At 51.1% G+C, this 18,427-nt stretch overlaps 5 protein-coding genes across 5 annotated transcripts; 2 read left to right on the top strand and 3 right to left on the bottom strand.

Moving 5' to 3' along the window:
- Window positions 1-2,341: 2,341 nt before the first annotated feature.
- On the bottom strand, window positions 2,342-4,457 carry BU24DRAFT_337168 (cysteine proteinase; the record flags this gene model as incomplete). Its single annotated transcript, XM_033523081.1, has 6 exons — window positions 2,342-2,456; window positions 2,531-3,076; window positions 3,132-3,430; window positions 3,494-3,762; window positions 3,889-4,039; window positions 4,392-4,457. 6 exons carry the CDS (start codon window positions 4,455-4,457, stop codon window positions 2,342-2,344), a joined length of 1,446 nt encoding a protein of 481 aa, XP_033390670.1.
- A 654-nt stretch (window positions 4,458-5,111) lies between these two features.
- BU24DRAFT_417983 (uncharacterized protein) lies at window positions 5,112-5,596 on the bottom strand. The gene has a single exon (XM_033526860.1). It carries the CDS (start codon window positions 5,555-5,557, stop codon window positions 5,258-5,260), a length of 300 nt encoding a protein of 99 aa, XP_033390669.1. The 5' UTR covers window positions 5,558-5,596; the 3' UTR covers window positions 5,112-5,257.
- A 5,563-nt stretch (window positions 5,597-11,159) lies between these two features.
- On the bottom strand, window positions 11,160-13,339 carry BU24DRAFT_43208 (PCI-domain-containing protein). Its single transcript, XM_033529906.1, has 6 exons — window positions 13,132-13,339; window positions 12,922-13,080; window positions 12,807-12,867; window positions 12,356-12,751; window positions 12,195-12,294; window positions 11,160-12,116 (listed from the first exon to the last, which is right to left on the bottom strand). Exons 1-6 carry the CDS (start codon window positions 13,173-13,175, stop codon window positions 11,356-11,358), a joined length of 1,521 nt encoding a protein of 506 aa, XP_033390668.1. The 5' UTR covers window positions 13,176-13,339; the 3' UTR covers window positions 11,160-11,355.
- A 1,105-nt stretch (window positions 13,340-14,444) lies between these two features.
- On the top strand, window positions 14,445-15,892 carry BU24DRAFT_43129 (rho3 protein-like protein). Its single transcript, XM_033529860.1, has 8 exons — window positions 14,445-14,754; window positions 14,855-14,905; window positions 14,970-14,987; window positions 15,044-15,060; window positions 15,113-15,127; window positions 15,190-15,311; window positions 15,365-15,581; window positions 15,632-15,892. The coding sequence occupies exons 1-8, from the start codon at window positions 14,705-14,707 to the stop codon at window positions 15,742-15,744; spliced, it is 603 nt and encodes a 200-aa protein (XP_033390667.1). The 5' UTR covers window positions 14,445-14,704; the 3' UTR covers window positions 15,745-15,892.
- A 1,424-nt stretch (window positions 15,893-17,316) lies between these two features.
- Window positions 17,317-18,262, top strand: BU24DRAFT_417973 (uncharacterized protein). Its single transcript, XM_033526859.1, has 3 exons — window positions 17,317-17,343; window positions 17,534-17,718; window positions 17,791-18,262. Exons 1-3 carry the CDS (start codon window positions 17,341-17,343, stop codon window positions 17,849-17,851), a joined length of 249 nt encoding a protein of 82 aa, XP_033390666.1. The 5' UTR covers window positions 17,317-17,340; the 3' UTR covers window positions 17,852-18,262.
- The last annotated feature ends 165 nt before the right edge of the window (window positions 18,263-18,427 follow it).

Here is an 18,427-nt window from a genome sequence, read left to right as displayed (position 1 = left end):
CAAACAAACCACAAGTGCCAAGTAGAGCAAAACGCACTCCTGCAGACGCACGCTGCAGAACACAGCATACCACTAACCTCAACCCCTCGTAACATTTCGTACCACCGTGGCACACGGGACTATGCCGTTTTCGAACTATGTACGCACACACACGCACACAAGACACCACAGCCGATAGATGGTTGTTAGATTTACACGACAGCAACACCGGCAGCAGTAGTAAGAAATGGGTCTTAAGAACCGGACGGAGGTCGTGCGTTTGGCTAAACCTGCCTAAAGCTACCCACTGTGTACCAAACACCCAGAACGGCCAAGGAAGAGCAGGAGGGGACGGAGGGAGGGAACATGGGACCAGAGAGAGCCTGCCCCACGCTACACGAAACCGATAAAAGAGAAAGCAAATCTAAACAGAGGAAGAGTGAGGCGGGGTAGATACGAAAGTACGTGTGCATGTGTGTGCTCTGTCGTTGGTGTTTGGTGTTTGTCGGGTTTCTGGCTATGTTGCTGCTTGTAACTGTGGAAGTGGGTGTATGTGAATGTCTGGGGAGAGCTCCAAGGTAAGTGAAAACTACACTATGGACAACGGAGTATGCACCATTCACACGCCGTACGGTGCATGCATGTACATCTACACATACTTCCATACCATAGTAAATCAATCAAGTGATAAAACAAGTCAACAAACGAAACCCCCCTCGCTCTCCATACACATCTCATCTCATCTCACCCTCCCAGATTCACGTCATCAAACAAACAAACACACGATCCAAGCATCCATCCCCGTAACCATCCCGTTGATGATACCCTCCTTACCCATTCTCCCTCTAACCCTCACACCGAAGAAACACCTAATTTGAGCTCTACGGGAACGGGAACAGGAAACGGCAAGAGAATCTGAATCGATCTCACAATCTGACACAGATCCCCACCCACCCTACCACCGTACCGTGTCTTTGACCGAAATCCTGGTTTTGCGATGAGGGAGTGGCGCAAGGGGAGAGCAAGGGGGAGGAGGGGGTGGACAATGGAGGGTTAGATGCGCGAGCCGCGCTCATGCCCACCGGTTCGTGTGTCGATGGGCATGGGGTGCATGTAACGTTGGCTTGAGTCAGGCTTGGGGTTCTCTCGCACTCGGTCGAGGGGAAAGGGGGGAGTGGGTGCCGTACGAAGTGCGATATGCGGCTGCGGCTTTTGCGGTCGGTCATGGTGGGACACACGAAAGTCAGCCTCGCTGGACTCGAGGGGAAACGGCACAGAGGGGTGTGGGGGACATGTAGCTTGCTGCTTGTTTGCCATGTAGAGCGAGCGATTTGACGCCGAAACATAGGGACATTGGGTGAACATACTGAGGTCAAGAGTCGCACTACATAGAGGAAAGAACATTTGTGATATAACTCATTTTATATTTTCTGGCAGCGGCCTAGTATCTATCCGACGAGTCCACCGTTGAGGCACCGTGAACCAACCTCTCCTCTCGAGATGAACGTTCCGGCGCCTCAACGATACTGCCTCCAGCAGCCAGTGCATATCCATGTAGTCCTTTTCTCATCGCCCAGCGGCATCGAAAACATTGCAGCCAAGAATATCGTGATCCAATCCATTGCGCCAAACCTGCGCCAAACAACCCATAGCAAAGTCTCGCTCGCAGTTTGCAAGTAATGATCATAGGAAAGGGTATATCCAGCATTCGGTGCTTGTCTGCACGAAGCCTATATTCTGGGGAAAGTCGACGAGAACAAGAGTAGCGGATCGAATAGCAGTCGGAGGAAAGTGGAACTCGGAGGCGATAAGGCACACCGCAGTGATTACCTAATATTGTGACAGAAGAGTAGGAGATGGGGTTCGATGTTCGATCCGATTAGATGGGGTTTAAAACGGTCCGGGCGGTCCAAAAAGGGGAGTGTAAGCGCGAATAACTATGATCAACTCTAAGTAACGTTGGCACCCTGAGGTCGATAGTCTTTGTTGGTCGTAACGGTCGTTCGTCCTCGCGGCGCGAAACAGTCTGGTCGCAGTAAAGTCGAGAGTATCCGCCGTATCGATGTTGAAAGTAAAATGACAATGAAATGGAACGAGAGGTTGCAAGTAGCACGATTGGAAAGGCTATGAAATTTTATGATAGGTAGAGGTAACAAATATCGAAAGGTCCGAAAAGGGATTAGCAATGGTATCATCGTTAAATTCATGGCAATGGTCCGAGGCATATCGGACAGGTGATGCAATTAGAAGCAGCAAACATTCAAATCGATGAACGCCACGCTCGTGATGGGAAGTGTTGCGCAAGAAGCCTCCGTGAAAGCACGTGTAAGGTCATAATCGTAGGAAACGCGAGGAGACAATTCTACGAAGAAGTCGACTTGTGTCTGCCTCGATTGCCGGTAGCGTACTCTGAATCCGGCGACCATTCCTCGGGTTGGAATTCTGGATTCATAAAGTGTGCTGTATTGTAATGAGAGCTATGATTGTTTGTCAGCAAACGAATTCCTGAGCATGCATTGGTGGGGGAAAAGGATGGTGCTGTGCTACGTACTTGCGGAAAATCGACGTTTGGAATGGCGATGGATGCACCTGTCCTGAACCGAAGCCTGGCTCGAGCTCGTACATAGATGGCCTGAACGGCCCGCCTCGCTCAATGGACATCGAGGGGGTTCTCTCTATACTGATTGGCGGCGCAGGCGGGGGCGCGTGATGTATCGGGAGGGTCACAGGCGGTTCCAGCTGAATGTTGTGGAGGCTCGGCGGCTGGTGATGGTCCACGTGATTAGGGTGGATGGAATGCACGAAGTCATGGTGCGAGGCTACGACTGGTGCTGCCGGCGTTGGGGCAGGCACGTAGGTGGGCACAGATGCAATTTGAGGTTGCGGTGCGGGGTCTGGGCTATCGTAGTACGAGACGGATGGCCACCGCTGGCCTAACCCTGTGGGAAACATGCCAGGAATCATGGTCATAACCTCGGATAGATTAGAGGACATTGGAACAAACTCGTCCGTGTAACCTGCGAGAGCGACCTGCAAAGGCGGCTGCGGGACGGGAGATGGAAAGTCATCGGCCCGGTAGAGGATGTCGTAATGTCCACTGTGGTTCGTTAGCATCGTGCAATGGATGTAAATGAACGGTTCACGAGGCTTACGGTCGGTAGAGCAATCGTAGGATGGGTGCATTTTGCACGGGGACACCATCTTGGTTGGTTGGCTCAATGCAGAAGGTATTGTTGATCTCACTGCCGGGAGAGCGATCCAAGTAGAGTACCTCGAGGCCGAAGCCTGCTGGTTTGACCAGTACTTCAGCCAATGCGGCCATGGAGACGTTTTCGATTTCGCAACCTGCCGCTTCGATATTTTGCTGACAGTATGTCTTAATGTCAGGACAGTCGAGCAGGAAGCCCACGAAGTCATCGGGATTCGACTGGATCCATGCGCTGGCGAGGAGCTTTGAGCACGATTAGCACGATGAATTTCGAGGCGCACAACTGTGAGTGGGGTGGGTACTTACCTTGAAGTACGTGATTATCGACATTGAGGCGCCATAATCATTGAAGGTCTGGAGGAGCAGGTCGGCAGAAGTGCCGTCCATTGAGCGTTCGGAAGCGGCCAATCTTCGCAGCAGGTCCAATGCTTCGTCACGGAAGTCTTCGATGAGGTCCTCTTGGAAGCCGGCGACAACGAGCAAGTTGCCCATGGATTGCAGGCGACATAGTTCTTCGTCGAACTTGTTCACGTCGCCAGCGCGGAGCAAAGCCTCGAAGTAGGTGAATGCGATTGCTGGATGGATGGGTTAGTAGGAGGACGGAGAGATTTGAATGATGGACGATTGACGGTGTTGTTGATGTTGATATTGATATCAAGGGGAGGGAAGGTGCAAAGGGTGCAGTCTCGGTTGGTACTTACCTCGCCAACCACAATGGCCATCGCCGCGGCAAGTGCGGAAGTAGGCGTACTTCTGGGGCAATGCGGCAGTTTTTATCCTGTAGACGAGGTCTGCATTGGCATATTCCGTCGTGATTGCGCTACTGCTCTGGCGCTCACCCACGAGTGGACCCTGATTTGGTTGTGCATGTCAGTATACAATGTTGTGGTGGTGATGAGGATGATTTATTTTGAGCAGAGAGGGATGGAGGGGCGACAAGAAAGACACGGAGAGGTGGAGAGCGAGCGACGACAAGAGACAATTAAAGACGAGAATGAAGAGAAGCGTAGTAGAGGAGGGAAGAGGGGAGGAAAGAGTAGAGTGAAGAGTATGAGTCGAAGAGGATATAATGACATGATGACATGACCATCAAATAGGAAGGAGTCTGGGGCCTCCACGAAGGGAATAAATGCAAATGTGGTGGATGGATAACTACATGTCGAGAGGGAATGTGTGTATACGGATGAGTAGAGGGATCACTTACGGTGGCTTCAGGTTGGTAATCATCCGACAACTTCTGGAGTTGGGCATATTCCTCGTCCGAAGGCATATCCATGGTGTGGATATTGAGGTCGAGATTGTCGCCGTTGTGATTGTTACTGTTACTGTGGTAAGCGGCGGTGGCGATGGAAAAGGAAGAAGAAGCGGAAGGGGAAGTGGGAGTGGGAGTGGGAGAGGAAGTTGTAGTAATTGAGGAAGAAGAGGAGGGGCCGGACTTTCTGGTGCTAGCAGCAGACTGGCCGATCAAGCGGGTATGTTGCTGCTGCTGGAGGTGCTGCTGCTGCTGCTGCGAGGGATTGGTTGTGGATGTAAGTTGTCGGTTTGTTTGCGCATGCGATTGTGGTTGCGTTTGCGGTTGTGAATGTGAATGGGAATGGGTTAGGGATTGGTTGAATTGTTGTTGAAGTTGCAATTGTTGTTGTTGTTGTTGTTGTTGTTGCTGCTGCTGCTGCTGCTGGTGTTGTTGATGTTGCTGGTGGAGTTGATGCTGTTGATGCTGTTGATGTTGATGTTGGGAAGGTGAACGGTAGAGAGGAAGCGACGACCCTCCGCCGCCGCCGCCGCCGCTGCCAGTCCCACCTCCCACAAGCGCCGTCGCCGCCGCCGCCGCCGCCGTCGAGGAGCCGGCAAGCGACCCGGCTTGTTGGTGCTGCTGTTGCTGGTGCTGTTGCTGTTGAATACTACTATTATGTGTAGTATTGGTAGCAGAATTAAGAGAATGAGTACCAAAATGATCACTCTGTCCCATTCCCATCCCCATACCCATTCCCAATCCTCCCGCTAATATTCCACCACTACCATTGCCAGTTACCGCGGTCGTTGTTGATGTCCCTGGCGTGGATGGCGTTCCTAGTAACCCTTGCACATGCCCTTGGCCTTGGCTGTGGCTAATATGGCCGTGGTGTAGGGATGCCGAGTGGGCGTGGGATTGAGCGTGGGCGAGTGCCTGGGCTTGAGCCTGGGCTTGACTCTGAGCGTGGGCGTGGGTGTGTAAGTTGTGATTAGTATGATGATGGACATGAGGGTTATGGTGAGGGTGAGTGTGAGTGTGGTTGTGAAGGGGGATATGGCCGTGAGCGGAGTGAAGACCGTGGCCAATGTTGTTGTCGAATGGAAGAATCCCATGCCCAAGTCCATGTCCGTGTCCATGCTGACCCTGTCCAACAACCCCATAATGCTGGTAACCTACTCCACCACCACCGATACCACCAATACCACCAATACTACCACTACCACCGCCACTACTCATGACCATTGCTGCTTGTCGACTCATGTCGCCTGTCGTCGCCTGTACTCCTAATCGTACTCTTGGTCGTGACTCCTGGTCGCAATTGTTGTCGCAGTCTTAGTAGTAGTAGCAGTAGTCCAGTAGGAGTCGTGATCGTCGAATGGATACCACTACCACAAACAACCTCAACAACCACTCAACCTTTCCTGAAGATCAATCGCCAACCAATCTCCTCCCTCGTCCGTTCGTAGTCGCAAGTCGTCGTCACCTCCGACTATCCTACAGGACGGTAGACAAACTCCGACACAGGCGCACAGCTGGGCAATGAGACAGGTCAGAGCCACCGGTGTAATGCTCCGGGTCCGTCAACGAATGATCGAGCGTCGACGTTACAGGCGCGTTGTGCGTCTATATCCTGTATCCTGTTGTGTCCGACTCGGAGATGCCGCATACACACACACACATACGCAAACCCCTCCCAGTACAATAAATCGAAATGGTCCCTGATACGTCCACTTTTTTTTCGTTGTCGTTCGCGAGTCTTGTACCCGTGTCCCGTACCGTACCCTGCAGACTACCCTGGGGAGGGGAGTGATTGATTGATTGATTGTGGATGCTTCCCCCTTGGTGCTCGGCAAGGAGGCTCCACGGAAGCGCAAACACCTCGCAAACCTCAAAGGTAAGCAAACGGAAGCCGAGGTACTTGGCCTACGAGGTCAAGATTAGTTCGTAGGTAGGATATCGTTCGGACTGCGTATGTATGTATGTCGTATGTTGGTGCGAATGTATGTGTATGGCGTCCGCGTATGCGTATGCGGAAACGTATGCTCGAGATTGGTCGGATTGCTTGTCGAAGCAAGCGAGGTAAGGAAGCAAGCGAATAGGGATCCCGTCTACCAATGCTCTCCTTTCCCTTTCTTCCTTCAATCCTCTCTCACGCTCCCAAGCACAGGTACTTGTCTCTCCCTTTCTCTCTCTCTGAACGCGGTACAGTATCGAATCGGTATACTCAAACACTGTATGTTCCTCGTCGAAGTAGAACAGACAGACAGCCAGGTGAACAAACAAACGATCGATCAATCGATCAGATAGAAGGTAAGAAAGGAAGATGACGTCTCAATGATCAAGTCAATCAATCAATCAATCAATCAATCAAGTCAAATCGAAGGGCCAACCACTCAGTCAATGGATCAACGAACCAATCGACCAGTAGTATGTCAAGTCAATTCAAACCTCAAGGCAAGAATCCAACCGAAAGGGTGACGAGGACCATACGTCCTTTTTATCAGCATGTACGCGGGCACACGCTGTGTCCAAGAGCAGATCCACAGCCGCGGGTTGGCGAAAAGCCAGAACCACACACTTACACTTCACTCAAAAGCCCCCCCGTGTCTGTCTGAGCTTGTGTCGTCGTTTGGCCTGCGAGTCGTACTGTGTAGTCGGTTGCTGTGATACCCACCCTTTTGGTTCGTCCAGGGGGTGGTAGCGTAGCGTAGGGAGGGGACGGGAGTGGAGGGGGTGTATGGAGTAGTATAGAATAGAACCTAGGTAGTAGTCGTAGAGGTGTGTGTGCGTGTGCTTGTGCTTGTGTGGAGGGCCAATGCCGATATAACAAACCTAAGAGAACGAAGAGAACCAGAGGGATACCGGGGTGTGGATACCAGGTGGACAGAAGGGGAGAGAGAGAGGAATAGATCTATGCGCGCGATCTGCCACAAGAACTTTGACGGGGCTGGCTTGCCATGGCTATTTTATTGACCACTTGATGCTACTCCGTACAAGATAGTTACCCATCCAGGCACGAACGAAAGGCACAGTCTGCACCACCACCACCATGAACCTTCATGACCTCCACTACTACCACCTCCACTCCACCGACCACCATCATCTGGTCCTGTGTCGTCCTGGTCGTCCTGACCCCCCTAGGCCCTCCTTTGCCATCCTGGCGGGATTGAAACGACCAACTCTTTGTTGCACCGCAAGCTTGGAAAAGAGGCACCGATTCCATCTCAGTCAATGCTAAGGTGCGCCCTCATGCACATCGAGCGATGGGGCTGCCTCCAAGTGAAACCGGAGGGTGATGCTGCTGAGCGCGACGGCGCACAAGAGGGAGTTGCATTCCTGGGTACTCTCCTCTCCCTCCCTGCCCTGCCTAACCCCCATGGCCCTTTTTCTTTTCTCTTTCTGCTATTCTCAGGGCGCGCTTCCATCCGGTTACTACCCTCCCCTCACGCCTACCGGGATCTCTCTTCCATGTATGTAACTAGGTAGGGCCTCCAGCAAAAAGAAAATAAGAAAACTTTCCTTTGCTGAGTTACCGAAGGCCCTTGACCGTCATGGATCTCGTACAGTACTTGTGCGGTCTCATGGAAAAGGGAAGGGGAACCAGGGTGGTGGATTTCTGGGAGGGGGCTCTCCTGCTGTACGGAGGTACACAGTTACTACAGGACGAAGTATGCACTGCAGCCATTTCGCGTAGACCTCCACCACCACACCCCAGGCCCTCCAATCGCCAATTCGCCAATCGAGCCTGTAAAGTATCTGCTTTTCCATGCAGTCAGTATGCCCGTCAATTGCTCTCTAACGCCCGCCGACAACGGCAGCGCGCGGAGGGAGGGAGGGAGGGATGGAGGGGGAGGGGCGTGTGGATGGGATGCATGCGAGCGTGATGATATCGCCGCACCTCAACCTCGCCTCGCTCTCTACACCACTCTAGTGAATGCTCCTAATCACTTGTACTCTGCCTCCGTACCCCCATAGTCCACTCTAGTCTGGTCTACGCTGCTGTGCCAGGTACTGGCGCCTCCGTTGTCTCCGAATTATCTACGCAAGCACGGAGTACCTGGAGTTAATATCATCATACTATGTACCCACGATGCTGGTTCCATTTCATCCCGGGTCTGCTGGACAATTCATCCTGATTCCTAGGTGTCACTCCTGCTGAACCGACATCCATCTGCAACGGTCACTAGATCATATCGTCCAATATCACATCCATAGATAGCCGGAAACCATCTGGCTAGCGTCGAACGAATGGGGAACATGCAGAATATCAAAAGCACAATATCGCTCTCTCCACCCCGTAATTATACCCTTCCTTTCGTCATCAACCCACAACACACAGCACCATACTCCATACAATTGAACAGAACAAAATCACACGCACATGCAACGAGTGAATCAGTCCACCCTTGCCGCATCTCCTCCCGCACCATCGGATGCGTAGCCAGAAGAACCAGAAAATCCTCCGTAACAATGATCGTCATATCATCACCCATACGCAACTCCCTCCCCACATGATCGAACAGACAGTTTTCGCTGCTGCATTGCCTGCATTGCATGCATGCAAACCCGGCACCACCATCATCATCATCTCCAATAATCGCCAAAAGGTTCATTTCCGATCCCCCAATTGTATTAATGGGGCCCAGCAGGGGCACACGTGCAGTTGCAAGTGCAACAAACTTTGGACACCAGCCATTCATTCGACTACAGTGCAATTGTATGGAATGGTCAGTGTAGTGCGCGCAGCAGAAGCAACAGTCATCGCTGTAATGCACATAGTTACAGGGGAGCATTGGACAATCAAAGCACCCATGTAGCATTCGCGGTTCGCGGGTGGTGGTCGGCGTTTCGCAACGATGGCGCCGAAAAGATGACTGCTCACATCTTCAACACTCTCTCCTCACCACTCAAACCTTCACCACTCTCCACCCAATTGCGCGTTTCCAATGGGAATAAAAAATAATAATAGCTAGCAATCCAGGCCTGCCTCCCCCTCCTCCCCCTTCTGAAGAAGACCGACACACCACTTCCCCCCTGGTAAAATCCAAACCCACCGTGAGCCCGTGAAGAGGCATGATTCGTCCTCAACCTTTGTGGCGCCGACACGGCATGCGTGGAAAAGTAACCTACGGTCTACCCCCCTCTCGCTCTTCGGAGTATTCTCTCTGCTTCCGCGATGGCTATGGTCAGTCAGTCTTCTTTGCATACGTGGTCCGTAACATATCATACAATTCAATAAATATCACATCATAGGAAATCATCTCATACAATGCCTACCATACCGTACAGAACAAACCAAATGCTCATCCAACTCCTCAAACTAGATAGATACTCCGTACATCAGATAGATAGCTACATCTGTATCTAGACATATTTACGTCAATTGCAATTCCCTTTTCCTCCCTCTCTCGATCCAACCCCCCACGCTGGCAACCGATCCCTCCCCTCCCCTCCCAAGACCCAGGTACATGCCATGGCAGAGAAAGGGTAGATCAAACACAAACCACCTACTCGTACCATTCTTCTCAGTCTTCCATATCCAAAATCACGAACAGTAAATTCTAAACCAGCGGTTCCTATGTTCACATTCGCATTCACCATCCTCTCTTCTCCTCTCCTCCTAGTACCTCCCCTCCCCTCCCCCCTCATATAACCAAAACAAACCAACGTCAACGTAAGGGATTCAGACATGTGCTGAGCTCAACCATTGCTTTTTCCCAACTCGTCTATTCCCATACATACATACATACTTTTACCCCTCCACCACCACCGCCGCCGCCGTCGCCGTACATCGTCTCAGACAGCCGCTGGATGAGTTGCCGCTTCCGCGGGCGGCTCTGATTGCCTGCATGTGTTCTATTCTGGTGGGGAGGGTGGGTAAGGGTATGGTGGATGGGTTAGCCGGCCAGTCAGGGGACGGGTGGACGGTGGATGGGCGTCATCTCTCGCTGGATCTCTGTGATGGGTTATGTGTGTGGGTGTGTATGTCTATGCATGTATGTAGTTGTGATGTTGGGTACTCTTGAAAATGCACATAGTTTACTCCATGCATCGTTCATGGCACCCAATCCGTCGTGGTGATGAAGATGGTGATGGTCACGGGTATGAATATGATGGTAGCACCAACCCCCTTCCTCCCAAGAGGCAGCATAAAAAGAAAAGAAAAATATGGGAATCGTCTATAGTACATACCACACCGTAAGTTCAAGTTCAAAATGTCACCACCACCATAGCAACCACTCACCGTTCGCCCACCTCGCCATAGCTGGGTCATGTAGGTACGATCTCACTTCATCTCGATGGAATCACTGATCTGCTAGCCGGGAGGGGGAAGAGATGATGATGGCTGAATCCACAATGGGGTGGGCTTGCTTGCCTTCCTGACCTGGCTGGCCGCGCAATCGGTCTCCATTCCCTTTGGCTGGGTTGCAATGGAAAGAAAAGAAAACATATAGGACGAGGCCAGGTTACATACATACAATACTTTGACTCTGCTTGATTGCTTGCATGGCTACCTGCCCTGCCTGCCTGCGTGCTTTGCATTGCTCTGCTTAGATTTCGTGACTTGCTACTTGCCCACTGTGGCAACAACCGGTGTAGGTACCAGCTTGCTCGCCCAGCACCCCGAACATTTCCGTGCTCCAGTCCATGAGTCTATTTCCCAATGGGACGCCGGTCCTGTGGGTTTTGCCTTTCCGATGGAGAGGGAAAAAGGAAATAAAAAACATCTTTGTCCTGTGCTACCGGTTGCACCAATACAGTGTCCACAAGTCTCCCTCTCGTTCTGAGCAACCTCGCCGCATGTTTCAATTCTTCTGGCTTAGGCCTGTCCTGAGTGACGGTATCGTGGAACAGCAGCGTCCCGTGGCCCTCCTATCCATACTCGTACTCTTCACTGTTCAGCCATCCGTCGTACCTAGCGGGCCTCTGCAAGTCATCCTTTAATCCCACCGCCCGGCAATCGTCCCGGTAGACCCTTACCCTTCGGCCGTCCATTCTTTCCCGCAAGACTGCCCATGTTGCTTCCCCAAGGTCTCTGCGCTCCACCCATTCCCCCGCCTTCGCCAGGTCCATTGGACGAGAAGCCTCCCGTACCACTCTCGTCGGACTTGAAGCCATCTCCCTCGTTAAGGACCGTGGCCCACAAAGATCCAATCGCCTTGCTCCACTCCTTGACTGCCTGCACCCGATCCTTGTCGGTACTACTCTCGATCTCGACCGTACCAGTCTGCTGGTTGATCTTCCCGCGAAGGCGCTCGTCCACGATCAAGAAACCCACAATCTCCTGGACCTCAGCTAGGGAGATTTTGAGCTGTTTCGAGATGAAGGCTAATGTGAACCGTGTGTAGGGCGCTACGAGCTTGATGATGGCCTTGGTTCGCACATTCCGGGTCACCTCGTCAATGTTCTCCGCTATGAATGGGTCCTGGAGGAGGTCTCGGTTGTTTTGCAGGATCTTCTCATACTCGTGGATGTCTTCCCTCTGGTAAGCATTGACCAGGTCGGTCATGGTGGAGATACGAGGGTCGTTCTGGTACGGTTTCGTCTCCTGGGAGTCGAAGGGGTTGATGTCCGAACCCGACAGCATGGTCGCGAGAACCAGATACTTCAGCACCTGGATCCTCTGCAGTGATCCCGCCTCGTCGTAATTACGGAAACTCTCGAAGAAGTCGCTCTGCGCCCCCTTCCAGTTCTCTGTGTGCCAAAGAGTCATTAGTCAAATGGTCATGCCTCGAATCTTGCTATCATCGTTCCAATCTCGTCCTTGCTTACCTTCGCTCATGTGCATCTTGCCACCACATTCTCGGATGATGCCCATGATCTTGGGATGTGGAACGGCCGAACGCACCTTCAGTGCTCGTTGGTATAGCGCCTGTGGGTCCGTGAGTTACTACAACATGCAAGAGGGACGAGATCCGGTTGTTGGGACTGACCTTCAGGCGCTTGTTGTTCCTAGTTTCAGCGTACATGAGAATTTCCAAAGAATAAACCTCCAATGAATACGTTCCTTTGCTCGGATCATCTGTTCCATCCTCTTTCTGGCACGCCTTGTGCAACTCTCGAACCTTTTCGGTCAGCTGCCGGTAGTCCTTTCTGTCCAACCACAGCCGTGCAAGCTTGATGTTCGTTTTGAGCCAGAGCCGCTCATTGTTCGTACTCTGGAAGGTATCGAGCGTCAGGGCGTAGAACTTCTCCATGCAACTGTATGCCTCGGCATCTTCCGCAGCCTTCTCGATGAAATCGAGCATGTTGTTGATCGATTTCTCGGAATAATTTCGCGTCACGGCCGATTTGACATATGTGAGTAGTTCCTTGAAATGCTCTACGGCCTGTTGTCAGAGTCAGCAGGTGTCCCAGCCCTCGGCACTGTATGAGGGTTCCGACCTGCTCGTAGCGTCCAAGCTTGAACTCCAGCTTGATGGCCTGTTTGAGGCCCTTGAATCCCCTGCCACACAGTAAGCTTTACCGGTCCAGTTCTGTATGAGATTCGTGTCCGTACCAATCCCCCTTCTCCTCTTCCAGTGAGGGGACTCCCAGAAATTCATCTATAGCTGACTCTGGGTCCTCCGCTTTGAGCTGCTTTGCGTTGTAGTATTTATTTTCGATGTCGACGTCACCACCTTGTTCCTCGTCATCGTCTTCGTATTCGAAGTCATAGCTGTGTTACTGTGTCAGATTGCTGAACACTTATTTGGAGGTTTGAGCTTACTCCTCCTGGTCGGAGTCTTGCATGAAATCGTCGTCGTCCGACATGGTGGCGGTGTGGCGGGATACTCTGTAATGATAAAGTCTTTCGGTGGGCGATGAAGTCAAAGAGGGTATGAGTGAGCTTAAAGCTACAGAGCGAAGTCAATTGGATATCTGGTAGAGCTGTGGTAGAGAGTTGTTTGAGCTTCGTTATCTAGGGTAGGCAGTAGGCTGCGATGATGCGGGTAGGGTAGCGCAGGCACCCCGCTCCTAGATCTGGGGGCTTGGCATTTTGGTCTAACCCAATTAGGAAGCAATCAGAATACTCATGTGAAGCACCACGAAGCACACCCTTGAAATTGTCTTCCATTCCTGTTAGTCAAGTTTCATGAGACTGCTAAGTGTTGAGAATGCATATTGGTATTCTTTTAAAAGGCTGGTACAAGACCTCGTACTATCGGCCTGCAACCGTGAAAAATAGGAACCGTACTTCGCCCAGCGCTCGCATTGGGATCTAGAACATCATAGTAGTCATCTTAAAACTTTCCTAAAGGTAACTATCGATGCAATGAGAAATTCTAGAAAACGAATTGGAAGTGCAGTTCCACGTGTATGATGGGTGCGCATGGTAACAATACAACAATGCTACGAGGTCTGCTGTCTCAGTACGGAGTACTCCCAGCCGAACTGCCACTGTCATGAGTCGTGTCTACAAAATCAATGACGTTCGCACAGGTACCTGTAGGGCCCGTAGACCACAACAACATTGGGCGGCAGCCGTTGCGAGGTTCATGAATCAGGTTTAGGGAGTGGACGAAAGCAGCGCATGAAAGATCGCTACTCTAACAAATGCTCAACTCGTATTGCTGTAATTCACCATCTGCCGATCGCAACAGGAAGAGTTCTCAGGATACATTTCATGATTCGGCGCTTCTTTTTCGTCAGCGTTGCATGGCTCGCTTGGTCGATTTAAGTCTCGAATTCTACGAAGTGCCTAGCTTGGATGATGCAGCACAGCGCATGCCAATGCCTCGAGTAGATACCTACCTAGATACCTCGTAGTTATTCAGCACCTTGCAGTGATGTTGTCTGGTACCTTAGCAATATTTGGTCCGGGCAAAGGTGTGGAGGTAAACAACACAGAATCTTTCTGCTCTCCTCTCGTACCAGCGTATCTACAATTCTCGCAGTCGAGACCTCCAAGTTCTCATGAACATTCTCAACGGAGAGATCTCCCCTCCTAACTCGGCATCATCTCCCCTAGTGACCATAGAGACTGCGCCATGTCTGCGTTTCGGCAGCGGAGTCGTGGTGGAGAGGCGAAAGCGTCCTGCCCAATCAGGCTTAACGTGGGCTCTGGTCTCTTAATCCACTCCCTCAGCAACCTCTCCCAGCCAGCTCTAGACGCCTTTCCGACTTCATCACCATCCTTAAACCCTTCAGCCGCCATCTCTGCCCCGTACGACTCTCGCTGCTCCGCTCGTCATCCCTTCGTCAACGACAGACCCGCGCCCGGTACCACCTAAACCTTCGTACTTGAACCATCCCCAAGCCGAGACGATACATCGATCGCCGCAACTACCCATATCTTCACGATGCCGCTCTGTGGTGGAACGAAGTCTGTGCAGCGCAAGCTAGTCCTTCTGTACGTCTGAAGTATCTGTGGGCACGCTGGTGTGGAGGCGATAGGCCATGCGGTCTTGGATCGATTTGCGACAGACGTAGGCTGACTATTCTTTACCCAGCGGCGATGGCGCATGCGGCAAGACATCGCTATTGAACGTGTTTACAAGGGGGTATGTGTTTGATTCACTCGAAATAGAGTTCTCGAATGTCCAGTACTGATTCTTTGGGTTCCAGATATTTCCCCACCGTATAGTAAGTCGTCGCAAGTGCGTGTTCAATGACGTTGAGTTGACTCTGATCCTCTCAAGTGAGCCTACGGTATTCGGTAAGCCGCATCGCACTCTAGACGAGAAGAGTAATTGCTAACAGACATACAGAAAACTATGTCCATGGTTCGTCAAATCCATATGAATCATCCGCTTCAGGAAAACCAACATCTTAACCAAAATCGTAGACATCTATATCGACAATACACACGTGGAATTGAGCCTGTGGGACACGGCTGGACAGGAAGAATTCGACCGATTACGCTCGCTTTCATACGATGATACACACGCCATCATGCTTTGCTTCAGCGTACGCGCTCTTCTTGCTCATCCTAGCGACCATCCGCTGACATGGTACCACAGGTTGACTCGCCCGATTCATTGGAGAACGTAGAAACCAAATGGGTTGGCGAGATCGCCGAGAACTGCCCAGGTGTCAAGCTCGTTTTGGTTGCATTGAAGTGCGATCTCCGAAAACGAGACGATGCGGAAGAGGATGAGCCACAACCAGAGAAGACTTTGATCAACTATGATGAAGGCCTTCGCGTGGCTGAGAAGATCAAGGCTCTACGATACCTTGGTATGCGATCACACCCTCCAGATGTCTGAATTGTACTGATAGTCCTATAGAGTGCTCCGCCATGAAGAACCGAGGCGTTAACGAAGCATTCACCGAGGCAGCTCGCGTTGCTCTCTCCGTCAAGAACGGCAAGGACAAGAGCGACGGTTGCTCTGTCATGTAAACGGCTCCTCTATATCTCTCATCCTTTCGACTACTACCTTGATACCTCGTTCTCTCCTCTTCTAAGCGGCTCCCTTTCAATTATTCATTTCTCTCATCTCGCCCTCATCTCAATAACCGGCGCTTTATTCTCCGCTAATTTCTGGGGACAATCTTTGCTGGTGTCGGAATTTGGAAACATAGCGTTACCGTCTTCAGTATTGCCCTCCACGGGAAGCTCTTATGGCCTCGGGACAATTCTTTTGCATGTGTAGACCTCGCGGATTGTTCGACTTTTCACCATAGCCCACGCAAGTTATGCAGGGGCAGACCCAGTGCCTATTCAGGGGCTTGCTTCGAGCGGACAGGAGTTGGGTTGTTCAACAGTTGGCTCTTCCTCTTCTGATTATAGATTACCCTTGTTTGGATTCGCGTCGCGTCGACAGTACGCATGGATCTTGCTTTAGCTGCTTGTCATCTCTCCGTCACCTCTCTTTTGTATTCTCTGTGCATAACATTTTTGAGAAGCTCATCCAGCTATATTTGTTTCCTTTCTTCTTTCATGACTTGCAAAACATTTGCTACGTTGTCATTGTACGCTTGCCTCGTAGAAGTGCATGATATATATATCTTGATCTAATGCATGTTTGCTTTGTTGAAACTGATATCTTGGGATCATGAATCTATGAGTCACAGCTCCTATTATTGCACTGCTTAACTATATTGGAAGTCTCTAATGACGAGATCATTCTCAAACCGTCGACTGTTGGCCAATTTCCTGGTCTGGGCCTTTGGAATTGTATGATTGCCACGAGACGATCTCATAGTCACGGGTACACACAGCATACACGTGCAACGAACCATACACAGACTATGCATCTTGCCTGTTCATCTATAACCCCCTCATGGACTTTACGTTCTAATGATTTGGAGCAGCTTGAAAGAGACTCTCTGCAAATGGACTGAGCATACCAAATCAGTGTTTACCATGGACTAGATTGGCTCAGAGCGGGATCCCAGATCAGCAACTGTCGCTCTACTCCGGTGCATGCTCTCGAATATTCCAGGTCTGGGGGCTAGGCTAGGCAGAACAAGGCGAGGTGGATGTTAGCTTTTCACGAAGAACGAGTAGTGCCAGTCCCTGATTTGCCAGTCCCGTAACAAGTGCGTTAAACACTGGTGCATTTCATGGCCAATTGCCGTCCTTCTCTTTCGAAAAAGTGGGATGAAGAGCTTCGCATGATGGGATTCGGATGTCTCTATAATTTGCCGCTCTGTTGTTTGAGAGACAATTCTTGGATGCTGCCTGGAATTGGCGTGGATGTTTGACTCATCAAGACCAAAAGTGAGTAGGAATGATGTACGGAGTAAAGTCAAAGGATTGCTGTGTGAATGGATGAATGTCATGGAAGGGAAGTTCTGTTGGTCCGTGCTGTGGAAATGCCAAGGCCACAAACCTTCAATTGGGGCGCCGCGGAAAGGACGACTAACTCCTCCTCCTCATCTTCAACTAACTCGAGCCCCTCCCTTTCGACCCTCCATCCTCACGCGAATTCCATCTCCAGACAACTCCACTCGGACTCAAATTCAATCAATAAACTCTCCATAATCCGACAACATGGTGAGTACACCCACCCCGGACCGCATCGTCGCCGCAGAGCTGTGTTGTTGGAAGCACACACGACAGTGTCGAATTTGCCACGAAAAGTTCGACTAGTGCCAACCTCACCACCGCACCTTGCACACGACACAACATGATGCACCCGCAATTCAACAATAGAAATACGTCGACTGACCAGTACGATCAATAGGTTCTCGCAGTCGATCTCCTCAACCCCACCCCTCAATCTGAGGCCCGCAAGCACAAGCTCAAGACCCTCGTCCCCGCTCCTCGCTCTTTCTTCATGGACGTCAAGTGCCCCGGCTGCTTCACAATCACCACCGTCTTCTCGCACGCCAACACAGTCGTCGTCTGCCAGGGCTGCTCACAGGTCCTGTAAGTCTTTTGTGGATTCCTGGATTATCAGTTTGATGTACGACATGGGACCGAGGCTAATTGTTTGATTAGGTGCCAGCCAACTGGTGGCAAGGCAAGATTGACCGAGGGCTGCTCTTTCCGAAGGAAGTAAACGATCAATTGGGGACGATGACGATGGAGGACTGACGGTTTACGACCCATGATGAGATGGGAGATGTGATTCTCATCGAAATACCGATCGACTCGAATGCGGATAGAAGAGGGATCTTTCCAATCGAGTTCAGCCAAAAGCGTTCACGGGAGTTCCGGATATCTAGCGTTGATCATGACCGTTCTATCTCCTTGATATGTTTTCCTACGTTTGGCATGCCTTTCACACAGCTTTCTATATATGCATGTGGCAGGCGAGATTAGCATCTCAGAGCTCTAGGTTAATCGCCTAGCGCGAGGACCGGTTGCGATCGAGGATACCTTTTCCGCGTGCAAAGCGGTCCTATGTAAAATGAAACACTTCAAAAGCAACTTGAATATACTGAACACTATGTACTGCCGTGACCACCGCGTACAGCGACTGTGCAAAGAATTGCTTAATGTGACATCTGGCTCTTAGGATTCCCCCATACGGATTTTCACCGCTCCGTCAGGGCTAGGTGGGAAGCTAGGGTGAAAATCAGAATCGTGACATCTTCGACACTTAGCCTGTTGCAGAAGGAACAAATGGAAACCT

The sequence above is a fragment of the Aaosphaeria arxii genome (assembly GCF_010015735.1).
Source record: "Aaosphaeria arxii CBS 175.79 unplaced genomic scaffold BU24scaffold_1, whole genome shotgun sequence".
Lineage (NCBI taxonomy): Eukaryota > Fungi > Ascomycota > Dothideomycetes > Pleosporales > Aaosphaeria > Aaosphaeria arxii.
Note: the sequence above shows the minus strand (reverse complement) of the source record. Positions and strands in the feature narration are given on the sequence as shown.

Coding starts and splice junctions, on each gene's coding strand:
- BU24DRAFT_417983 (XM_033526860.1), bottom strand. CDS start 5,557: ATGGACACGGACATGGACTTGGGCATGGGATTCTTCCATTCGACAACA.
- BU24DRAFT_43208 (XM_033529906.1), bottom strand. CDS start 13,175: ATGTCGGACGACGACGATTTCATGCAAGACTCCGACCAGGAGGA. Junction 13,081..13,131: donor CAAGACTCCGACCAGGAGGA/GTAAGCTCAAAC, acceptor ACAGTAACACAG/CTATGACTTCGAATACGAAG. Junction 12,752..12,806: donor AGCTTGGACGCTACGAGCAG/GTCGGAACCCTC, acceptor CTCTGACAACAG/GCCGTAGAGCATTTCAAGGA.
- BU24DRAFT_417973 (XM_033526859.1), top strand. Junction 17,719..17,790: donor CAGGGCTGCTCACAGGTCCT/GTAAGTCTTTTG, acceptor TTGTTTGATTAG/GTGCCAGCCAACTGGTGGCA.
- BU24DRAFT_43129 (XM_033529860.1), top strand. CDS start 14,705: ATGCCGCTCTGTGGTGGAACGAAGTCTGTGCAGCGCAAGCTAGTCCTT. Junction 15,312..15,364: donor CCATCATGCTTTGCTTCAGC/GTACGCGCTCTT, acceptor ATGGTACCACAG/GTTGACTCGCCCGATTCATT. Junction 15,582..15,631: donor CAAGGCTCTACGATACCTTG/GTATGCGATCAC, acceptor ATAGTCCTATAG/AGTGCTCCGCCATGAAGAAC.